Source organism: Vairimorpha ceranae (genome assembly GCF_000988165.1).
Source record: "Vairimorpha ceranae strain PA08 1199 chromosome Unknown NODE_30, whole genome shotgun sequence".
NCBI classification, from domain to species: Eukaryota; Fungi; Microsporidia; family Nosematidae; genus Vairimorpha; species Vairimorpha ceranae.
This window is the reverse complement of record NW_020169325.1, coordinates 37,859-49,304: the sequence shown is the minus strand read 5'-3', so window position 1 is coordinate 49,304 and position 11,446 is coordinate 37,859. Positions and strand designations below refer to the sequence as shown.

The 11,446-nt window shown below is 28.2% G+C and overlaps 5 protein-coding genes across 5 annotated transcripts; 4 read left to right on the top strand and 1 right to left on the bottom strand.

Moving 5' to 3' along the window:
- Positions 1-261: 261 nt before the first annotated feature.
- On the top strand, positions 262-528 carry AAJ76_3000049043 (hypothetical protein; the record flags this gene model as incomplete). The annotated part of the gene is made up of 1 exon (XM_024475021.1): positions 262-528. The coding sequence occupies one exon, from the start codon at positions 262-264 to the stop codon at positions 526-528; it is 267 nt and encodes an 88-aa protein (XP_024330910.1).
- Positions 529-3,172: 2,644 nt separating this feature from the next.
- Positions 3,173-3,529, top strand: AAJ76_3000046132 (hypothetical protein; the record flags this gene model as incomplete). Its single annotated transcript, XM_024475020.1, has 1 exon — positions 3,173-3,529. One exon carries the CDS (start codon positions 3,173-3,175, stop codon positions 3,527-3,529), a length of 357 nt encoding a protein of 118 aa, XP_024330909.1.
- Positions 3,530-4,345: 816 nt separating this feature from the next.
- On the bottom strand, positions 4,346-4,501 carry AAJ76_3000044804 (hypothetical protein; the record flags this gene model as incomplete). The annotated part of the gene is made up of 1 exon (XM_024475019.1): positions 4,346-4,501. The coding sequence occupies one exon, from the start codon at positions 4,499-4,501 to the stop codon at positions 4,346-4,348; it is 156 nt and encodes a 51-aa protein (XP_024330908.1).
- A 1,142-nt stretch (positions 4,502-5,643) lies between these two features.
- AAJ76_3000043661 (hypothetical protein) lies at positions 5,644-5,787 on the top strand (the record flags this gene model as incomplete). The annotated part of the gene is made up of 1 exon (XM_024475018.1): positions 5,644-5,787. One exon carries the CDS (start codon positions 5,644-5,646, stop codon positions 5,785-5,787), a length of 144 nt encoding a protein of 47 aa, XP_024330907.1.
- A 4,345-nt stretch (positions 5,788-10,132) lies between these two features.
- Positions 10,133-11,371, top strand: AAJ76_3000039172 (magnesium transporter alr2; the record flags this gene model as incomplete). The annotated part of the gene is made up of 1 exon (XM_024475017.1): positions 10,133-11,371. One exon carries the CDS (start codon positions 10,133-10,135, stop codon positions 11,369-11,371), a length of 1,239 nt encoding a protein of 412 aa, XP_024330906.1.
- Positions 11,372-11,446: the final 75 nt, after the last annotated feature.

The window sequence follows — 11,446 nt, the reverse complement described above, 5'->3', positions numbered from 1 at the left end:
CCTATTTATTAAAAATCCGCTTTTATATTTTTCCGGAAAAGTGTTTCGGATTTGAAACGAAAACATTTGATCTTAGAATTCCATTTGTTTGTTTGGATTATTGGAAACAGGGTGTCTAGCATTCAACAGAGAGTACATAAAAAATTATACACTTGTAAAAAAAACCATTATATGATTGCCTGAAAGGCGTATCAAAAAGGAGTATAAATGAATTACTCATACCGAACAAACCAAAGGGCTTTCAACCAATTGACCAGAAAAATGACAAAGCAGACAATTCGAGCACGGCCAGATTTCACAAGCGCTTTTATTTTGGTTATAGATGTTTTTAAAGTAGGGATGGGCGCAATTCTAGCACAAGAAGATACGGTGGGGAAAATTAAAATGATATTTGCGTTTTCAAAAAACCACGACAATCATCAAAAAACCATTCGTCTCAGGCAAGGAACTTTTAGCGGTAATAAAAAGCATCGTTTATTATCCCCGCCATCTTTTGGAAAAAGAATTCACCTAAAGAACCGACCATAAAGCCCTTTCATACTTATGGGAATGCAAAAAAACCACATCGAGACTGCTAAGATAAGCTATGAAACTGCAAGAATATAAGTTTACAATCGAATACATTAAAAGAGGAAATAAAACACAGACGGTTTCTCAAGAATAAATTATATCCGAATATACCGGAAAGTACTAGATCCAATCACAGAAGAGAACAAACAAAAAAACCTACAGGAATATCGCATAGCACCCGGTAACGGCTCATTTGGGGACATAAAAGCAGCACTGAAATTTTAATATAACTGGGTAAGTATGTAAACCTTGCCGTATTTGTAAGAAAGCAGGACATCAAGAAAAAAAAACACAAAATAAAGTAATAAGTACAAATCAGCCTAGCGATCCTTGGGAAATTGATTAAATTGGTAAACTAGAAAATCGAGGACAAAACAAATACATTATATTTAAGATCATCACACCAAGTGTATAAAAACAAAAGTGGTTGGTTTATAGTAAGAAATCGTCTGTAGAGCAATAGAAGAACTGATTATTAATAAAATGGTACGCCCAACCGAATAAATTCTGATTGCGGGCTAGAATTTTATAACAAGGTAATCCTGGGGTTTGCAAATAAAAAAGGAATAAAGTGTGAATTTGCTTCGCCCCTTTACCACAAAACTACGGGAGCAGTTGAAAGAGTCATACAAACACTCCTGATTAAGATTTAAAAACCGTCGAATTTGGCAAGAATGGATGGATAAAAAATGTTGAAGCCGGCACTATGGCGATAAATCTATCTTATAATAGAGCCATCGGAACCTCTCTGTTTGTGTATAAAAAACTAAGATTACCAGAAATGAACATTTATAAAAAGGTAAACCAACACAGGATTTTAGTTACAAAGAGGTGGGTTAAAACAATCGAGAAAGAAAAATGTCTAACTATAGGAAACAAATTACAAAAGGAAATATGGATATTAAAAAAAATATAAAATACGGGCAAGAGTGTTGATATTTACGCTTCCACAGACCAAATTAGATGCCAATTGGCATAAAGGTTATACGATTAGTAAAAGTATATCAGACGATGCTTACATTGCCAAAAATAATAATAAGGAAATAAGAGGTGATAAAAGACACATAAGAGGAAATGGGTAGAAGAAGATGTCGTACATTCATTTATTTGCTATATTTTTAACTCCAAGCTATCATATCCGAAACAAGCAAAATAAACAATATTAACGTCAATAATGTTGTAGAAATAGACGAAAGTAAGTTCGGAAAGCGAAAATATAATAGAGGTTAAGGAGCTGAGGATTTGTGGGTATTTGGGGCAGTAGATTGAGTTGGCTGAAAGATTTTAGTAACGCCTGTTAGATTGCGCAATATGTGTTGACGCCGCAAGATATTATTTTAGGTATATTAAAGTTGATACAATAACTTATTCGGATTGTTGGAAAAGTTATAGTGATTTAGGTAAATATTTTACAAAACATATAACTGTAAATCATTCAAAAGAGCTTGTAAATACTGCAAACAGCGCGTAAGTACAAACAAATACTATTGAGGGAAATTAGAGAGGTAGGAAAAGGAATATTTTTACAAGTGTAGAATTTTATCTTCAATTCGATTATATTTACTTAGATTTGTGTTGATGCGTAATTAAAATCAAAATAAACTCCTAAAGCTCGCGAAACTAAGTCTTGAATACGATTTTTGATAAAAAATTCAACTTATTATTTTGTTTTTTGACTTTTTTAAAAAAACGAGGGAAAAAATTGTTTTTGCGGGTCATAAAAAACATGTTCTTCTGGGTAAATTTCCGCCAAAAAATGCAAAAAAACTAATTTGTTTCTGCTTGGCCCGGGCAGCAAAACAAACCGGGTCCCATTATTCAATGGTTTAAATTAGTTCATAAAATTAAAATTAATGTACAAAAATATTGTATTGTGCTTACAGAAATAAATTCAAAACTTGTGCTATTCTTTTTCAATAAAAAATACAAAGAATTTTACAAATTTAATAAAAAGAAGGGTTTAAAATTAAATCAAAATTTCCCTTATCTTTTTATACTGTACAAGATGATGCACCTTGCCATCGAGCTCGTGCAACTAAGATATGGTTTGAAAACAATAATATTGATTGTATGAACTGGTTACCATTAAGTCCAGATCTTAATCCTGTTAAAAATTTATGGACAGATTTATCGAGAATGATTTATAGAGACGGGAAACAATATAATAATATTTAAGATTTACATTCTGCGATATTAGTAACCTGATTAAGTATTGCGCCCGAGAATTTGATAAAATATGTCAATGGAATGCAGAAGCGTATGATCGACGAGCTTAAAATGGCTTTACTGGGCAGATTTTACAGGGGGCCAAAAAAATTATTTTTAGCCCTTTTTTAAAAATGAGAAGAATTTTGATGACAAACGAAGAAATACAAAATTTGTATTTTCAAGTAAAATCGTTAAAACAAAAGCAAAAATGTTTTTTCTTGTTCATCTGACACTCGAATAAAATGCCCGATGGCTCTATTTGCGATGCAAACGGAAAAGGTGCAGATTGTTATTTACTATCTGGAAAAACTCTTTTTTCGAACACGCACATCTTGACTATATTTTATTGCTTGAAATAATTAATTTGGGGTTTACAGGGGCTTCTTATGGTCTAATGGCGCACATATTAGGCTGCAGTAAACAAAATATAGTCAATACAATAAATAAACTGCAGATTTTTAATATATATGAACGATATCTTAAAAACGCAAAACAAGTTGGAGGAAACAATATTGTTGTAGAAATCGATAAATCAAAAATAGGAAAGAATAAATGTAACAGGGGAAAGTCTGTAAAAGGGGTTTGGTGTTTTGGAATGGTAGAACGTACTGCCGATAAAAAAATAATTTTCTCTCTTATTAAAAAACGTGACAAGCAGACCTTATTCCTTTATTATTTAAAAACGTTAATTTTAAATAAAAAATATACTCAGACATGTGGAAAGCTTATTTTAATTAGGGTTACATTTTAAAGACACTATATGGTAAATAATTCAGCAACTTTTAGAGACCAAGAAATGGGTGTTCATACTAACACAATAGAGGTTCATCAAAAGCCTCTATACCTAAAAGGTGCAGGACAGAAAAACTTGCTCCTTTATTTCTTTTTAGATATATGATTATTAGAAATGAAACTCAATTATCACTAAAATTCTTAATAAAATATCAAATTATGTTTGTTATTGTTATATACTTGCACATAACAACCAACCACAATTCTTTGCTAGCATTCTGACAAATGAATTATTATGAAACCAATTGTTTTCTTTAGACTAAAAGGAGGTTTAATCAATACCCCTTTAAAACTATAAATACAAAAAAAATTATAAAAACATGGAATTAATAAATACTTTTTTTTAATCGAATATTATTTAAAAAACAACACAATTCCAGCAAGTTCTGGCAGTTATTTTTTTAAATTTATGTCTTTTTGCAGGTTGTCTTCTGCAATAAAAATTTAAAAAGAAGAGCTAAAAATAATTTTTTTTGCCACCGTAAAATCCGCCTAGTAAAGCCATTTTAAGCCGATCGACGTTGTTAAAGGAAGGGGTGATAAAATCAATTAATAATTTTTCTTTTTTTAAATTACTTATTTTTTTAAAAAAATTTCAAAACCATCATGTCCATGAGGCTCATTGAAAAAATTTAAATTCACTTTTTTTAATAAAAAACAATAAATAATAGATATTATTATTTTAAGCATGTGTTTGTATTTTAAAATTTGAGTTAAATGAGACGTCCCGTTTAATTGTACGACTAGTTATTTTTTGTAAGCGTTTTGTAGTAGCTTAGATTAGAAAAATAAGATAAGGCAGTAGTTTTTTGTAACAAAATAAAACAAATGTAGTAATTACAATTCTATAAAACGTGTTTTTAAAGGGAGAGTGTCTTAGGATTTTGACGCGCCTCTTAAGACAAAAAAATCCAAAAACCAGATTAGACATATATAAAGTAAGATTAAATAAAAGGTATTTTTAATCTCATTTTAATTACAACTTTTAAACACGAATAATGGTTTTAGAATTATACCTTATTTGATTTTGCACGGAAAAATTTTTTTTTTGGGAGTCTTAAGATTTTGACGAGCACTGTATATAGATGACAGTTTACCTATCCCTTTTTTAACGTAATCACAAATATAATGTGTGTTCTTTTTTTTTAATAAATATGATGGGCTTTTGAGTATAAACTTGTTATTTTAAATACAAAACAACTTTTTTTATTATAAATTAAAATTTGCTATAAACACCTTGTATAAGATTAGTATAACTAACTAAAAGCAAGGGGAAATGCACAAAAACACCGTTTCGTGCTTAGAATTAAATTCTAAACAATGGCTACTCGTTCTTAATAAAAAATGCAAAGGATCTAACAAAATTAAAAAAAAAGGGTTAAAAAGTAAATAAATATTCAGATTCAAACTTTTTTAAGTATAGATAACTTACGCCATCCCGTTTAAAACGGGAGCATAAATTTAATGTGTGTTCTTTCTTTTTAATGGATTTAATGCGTCTTTATGCGTATACTTATTATTTTTGCAGACAAAATGACTTTTTTTTATTATACATTTAAATTGGCTATAGACACCCATATACAATTTAAAAAATTAAATTAAAACAAAGAAAAATGAAGGAAAACGCCGTTATGCGCTTAGAGAAATAAACCTTACACTTATGTGCTCTTATTTAAAATATACAAAGAATTTTACAAAGTTATAAAAAGAAGGGCTAAAAAATAAAAAAATATTCAGATTCAAACTTTTTATATATATAGACTAGCTTGCGCCGTTCCGTTTAAAACGGGATTATAAAAACGATATATTTATATTTTTCGTTGTTTAACATGTCTTTAGGCTTGTTGCCATTGTTTAAAGTACAAAATGTCTTACATTGTAAAGTAAAATTTGCAATAGTCACCATTTTGCAATTACAAAAAAAATTGAAAAAATCCAAGAAAAATACACAAAATCCCGCAACTTTCTTTTAGTAACAATTCTATAAAAATCTCTAAGCTGTATTTTAGTACTTTTGAATAAAAAATTAAAACAGAATTTCACAATTTTAAAAAAAGAAGGGTTAAAAAATAAATGTTCAGATTCAAACTTTTTATATATATTGATGATGATGATAGCTACTGCTTTTCCGTTTTAAACGGGATTATAAATACAATATGCTCTTTTTCTCAATCTGCGTTGTGTCTTTGGGCTTGCATGTACTGTTCAAAAGTATAAAATGCAATATTGTCAATGATTAGATTTTGCAATAGTCATTATTCTATGGTATAAATTATTTGAATAAAATAAAAGAAAATTCACAAAAATATTGTGCTGTTGTGGTATTAATTCCACATGAGGTGTTTTCTATTTTCTGAATTTTCTTGAAGAAATTTTAGTATAAAAATATTTTATGAAAAGAAGGACATCGCTGTCATGAATAACTCACACAATCATCAACGCAAGAGAATCATAGGATCAACGGGGGATCTCACAAGAGCACAATTCTCCATGAAGTTAATAAACCATTTAAGTTACACCAATTTAGTTTGGCTTCAGGAGCGAGCATTGTGGAGAACTTTCTTAGTTCTGGTCGCCTTCCTGCGTTTCTCGCCACAGATAACCAGACGATTTAATAGAACTATTAGAAAAGAATAAATAAATGAGAACAATCAAGGAAACTTGAAGATAGAGTAAAAAAGGCGGTAAAAGTTTATAATCCTTAAGACACTGTAATCTCAATTTGAGGCCAGAAGAAGCTAGACAAGAGATTAATAAAATTAAAGTTAAACAGATGCAATTTAAAAATGCCTTAAAGTATTATCAGAAAAGAAATAGAGATGAAAGAACTATTTGGCACAAAATAGGCGAGCCTTGGCTTATAAAAAATGAACTAAACAAATTTAAAAATCAACACAAATTTGATAAATATGGAAGAATAGAAGAGGATCTTTGCAAAGACATTTAAAAGTAAAACTAAGTAATTGAAAAGTTATTAAAAGGCATAGTAATCAGTTTGGGCAGGAATAAAAAAGGGTTCTTGATTTGATAGAACTGTTGCAGATAAATATTTTAAATAAATATTCCTTAACTTTTAAATCACTACAAAATAAAAAACATTATGCAATAAAGATATTTAGAGATATGTTTTTACGTTGGAAATGCCGGTTACATAATGGGATATTTGCGGGGAATGCGGCAAATGGCGAGGTACCTCTCTAAAATGCTCACCGTTTTGGCGTCTATTTCGCCCAATTCTTAAAATAATTTTGTTTTTATTATATAAAGATTTATTTGAGTGCTTGCTGATTATACTTCTTGTTTTGTTTTCCTTTTGCATGTTTATGAGAATTTTCCTATTTATAATAGTTTTTTAGAAATATTTTAACCAATGAAAACTCAATAATAATTGTCACAAGAAAGCGACCCATTTTTATATGTAAAAAATTGTGACAAAAAGGTTCTTCAAAAATTATCTTTAACAATTGGTTATTAAAAAAATGCATATGGTAAGATTTCTTTAGAGGCTTGCCTACCTTTTTTTCAATGATAAAAATAGGGGACAAAAATTATTTTAAACTATAAAATAGCAACTTGGATGATTGGTAGGCAAACTTCTAAAGATAAGCAACATCCCCATTTTTGATATATATCGACATGGTTTTAGATCATAAACATCCAATTTGCAAGCCTTCTTTTTCTAATCTTCCTATCTAATCTATCTATTTACCTATCACTCTTTAAATTCTCCCTATCAATTATTATATATCAAATAAACATTAGTTCAAAAAAAATTTTAAGGAAATTTACTTATTTTCAGAGAAATTATAAGGGATTTAAAAAGTTTGTAAAAATTTTTGTTTTTTGCCCTTTTATAAGGGTAAAAATTGACAATAAAATATTTACAGACATTGTTGAATTACGAAACTTTTCTTCTTGAAAGAAATATAATTTCTCAAAATAATGCTTGTATTAACTGCAACGCATTGTGCAACCTACTGCCTGTAAGTAGTACAACTAAACTTTTGGCATATAGATGTTCTAGGAAAGGTTGTTCAAAAAGATATTCGCTTTTTCAGGCCAATATTCCATTATGTAAAATTGTACACTTAATTTATTCCCTAATTTTTGACATAAATTATTTTTAGTTGCGACATTTTTTTTTCTTCTCTGATGCAACGATTGCAAAGTATAAGTCTTTGCTTTTCGTATGTTACAAAGAATATCTTGAAGTAAATCCTGTTTTGCTTGGTGGCGCAGGTATAATAGTTGCGGTAGATGAAGGTGTACTGTCTCGTCGAGGAATTATAAGAATCCTACCAGTACTGATGACACTAGAGATTCAATATGAATTTTAAGAAGACTAGACAGGACAGACGAGAGCAACTTATTATAATTCGTGTTTTAGGTGAACTAATGTATTAATAACAGATGCACTGTCCCCGCTTATTACAAATGATAGCCTATTATATATATTGATGGTCATCCCTCATATCTGGCTGTATCAAGAAATTAAAAAGTTTAGGACACAATATTGTTAATCATTCTGTTGGTTTAGAGTCATTGATGACGCCCGTACCAATAATATAGAAGGATTTGGGGGCCACACGAAAGTAACGATGAAGAAAGAAAATGGTGTTTATAGAGACAACATTGATGGGTGGCTAACCTAATATACATTTAAATGTAGATACATATTAGGAAAAAGTATTGAAGATATGGCAGATATTTATGTAATAATTTTAACGCTCTTTTTTAAACTAAATCATTAAAATATTTATTTTTTCGTCCTTATAAAAAAATTTTAAATAGGCAGATATCTAAAGAAGACTCCATGTGGTTATTGACAATAATACCACACATAATTTAAATTTTTATTGTCAAAAGTTTTACTAGAAAATTTTTTTATTTCGCTCTATTGTAACCTCTGGTGAGGTGTTCAAACTTAATTAAATGCTGCTCTATTTAAGAATCAATAAATAATCTTTTTTTATTTATTGCTTTAGTGTTATTCTCTTGATGAGGCATCTTTTTACCATTGTAAAAATGTTGTTACAAGTCTTTTGATTGTAATAAAACTTTCCTTTTCATTTCTTAATTTTGTATTTCCCTTTTAGTATTTTTTTAGTTATAAATAAGTTTATTAAAATTTTTAAGGAGCAATCATTAAAAATGTACTGGAAACCACATGCTTATTACAAATTTAAAGGCATGATGATAATGATAAACCTAAACCAGCCTTAAATTATTAAAAAATCGCTTTAAAATTGTCGTTACCCTATACAGGTCCCGAAGTTTAAATAACTTTTTTGCCACCAGAAGGCTAGCCATAATGTGATATTGATTTGGCAAAACAAAAATAACTAATTTTAGTAATCATTTATGATTTATTTAAAACTTCTTAAATATTTTTCTATTGATTTAAAACAGAAAAATGCAGATCATTCTCAAATGGTTTAACTCAGGAGTTTAGGGGCAGTGGGGATATCTGACGACACTTTTGCTATCGAAAAATGGTTTTTATTAATTGCACCCTTTTATTATTTATTAAAGTTAAAAAATAATTATTTTTATAGTAAATTTTTTTTAAAAAAATAATCAATGAACATGTGGTAGAATATCACAAAAATATAAACTATTTTTGGAAAGTACCTGTTTGACATATTATTCGCCAAGGTGTCTTTTTATAATATTAAATGTGTAAATATGATTTATTGTGGTCATATTTGACTGTATCATGCCCCCAATTTAATGATAAGTTTTTATATTAAATTTTTTAATCTATGTTGAGAATTTTTAATGCTTGACATTAAATTTAGTATTATTATTGTAGGGATACTACACTGTAATAAAATCGCTTTTTTTAAATAAAAGTTAAATTGATGTCATGAAATTATTTCTTTTGTAAAGTGTTAAACTGTTCTTGCAGTAAAAATAGTTTTTTTATTTCTGCAATCTTCAAGAAAATTTTGTTTAACAGATTAAATTTTAAGAACAAATAATTGATTAAAGACAAACTTTACACATAATATTAATGCTACCGTTAGTAGCCAACAAAGCAGTATTAAGTCTGTAACGGTAAGAAATCAATAAGAAGTTTTTAATCGAATCAAAACATAAATTATTTAATGAAAGAAAATATAAACATATGCCGAATAAACCCCTAGTTACTAAAAAGCAGTCTTCCGCCCATAATTACCCAACCAAAGGTAACAATTAATACCATAGAATATTTTAAGGTACAAAATACATCTCAAATAATATAGTAATTTATATCTTACTTTTATTAGATATTTCCAAATAAGAAATTGGCAAATAGTTCTTAGTAAGGTTATTCATTGATTTTATGAGGTCGTTGACTTAATTGTGCATTTTACTAAATTAAAAAAGAAAAATTTAACTTTTAAATATTTTTTTTACTTTGAAAAACACAACGCCCATAAATATACTTTAGTAAAATGATTAGTAAATTTTAAGTAACTAGTATTTGTAATAATAAATAACTGTTATAAATTATAAAATAAATTTTATAATTTACTTTCTTTATTGTTTACGAAAAAAATAATCCTTTATTTTGAAAGAGATGGTTAAAGAAACGGGTAAAAACAATAATTTAAATATTATTTATGAGATTATAACGATATATCGTAAAATGAAAAGAGGAAAGAATAATCAAAACATATACCGAATGCAATTTAATATTGATCATCATGGACCAGATTTTTCCGAGGTTGACATTGAAAATAATTTACAGGAGGGAGTTGTAGGATCAAATGGTAAAATTATAGATTTTTGCAGGTATAGAACATTAGATAACATGAAGTATATTTTTTACTCAAAGGAAACAACTCTTATTGAATCAGATGATATTTTTGCTAACATGGATATTTTAAAGAATAAATATTACTGGTTAAATATTTTTAATCCTAGCGAAAAAGATTTAGAAATTCTGGGAAATTATTTAGGAGTGCACGATGTGACTCTTATAGACATTCGAGAAAAAAATACAGAAGAAAAATTAGAACATTTTAAAAATTATTTTTTTATCAGTTTAAAATTACTAAGCACTTGTAATCTTGGAACAGAAGATATTGATTTTAATATTTTGATATTTAAAAATTTTATTATTACAACACATGACAAACAGTGGAGTGGTATTAGAGATATACTTAATTTTTTATCTACTATTTCTCAACATACTATTTTATATCCAGATTGGGTGTTTTATTCTATTATTATAGAATTTTTACAGGATGTTAAATATGTTTTAGAAAATGTTAGACCAGAAAGTACAGCACAAAAAGCGTGCAGTAGATCCATAAATTATGAAATGGGAGATAATCTTAAAAATAATTTTGAGATGGTATATCAATTGTATAATTTTCGACAATTTATTCGACCTAAGATAATAATCTTAGAAAAGATGCGAAAGTCGAATAAAAAAACTCCAAGAAATGTTTTGTATCTTTTAAATGACTGTTATAAAGATTTTAAGAGACAGCAAAAGTTAGCGGTGGAATATAATGAAATATTAGAAAGATCACAAGATTTATTTTTAGCGCTAGTAGACATGGAACAAAGTAGAGAAGCCAATGAAATGAATAAGGCTATGAATAGATTTACAAAGATTGCATTTGTATTTTTACCCTGTCAAACCATAGCGGGGCTGTGGGGAATGAATGTAAAGGTACCTTGGCAAGATCAAACTTCTGTATTTTATTTTTGGCTGTTATGTGCAGTGGGTCCTTTGTGTAGTTTAATTGTTTACTACTTGTATAAATTGTTTAAAACTAAAAGAAAAACAACAGTTAAAAAGTTTTAATAAAGAACATCATTTGTTTGTATTTAGTTGTTTTATACCATGTCATTGTTTTTATAAAACATAAATAAAAACAAA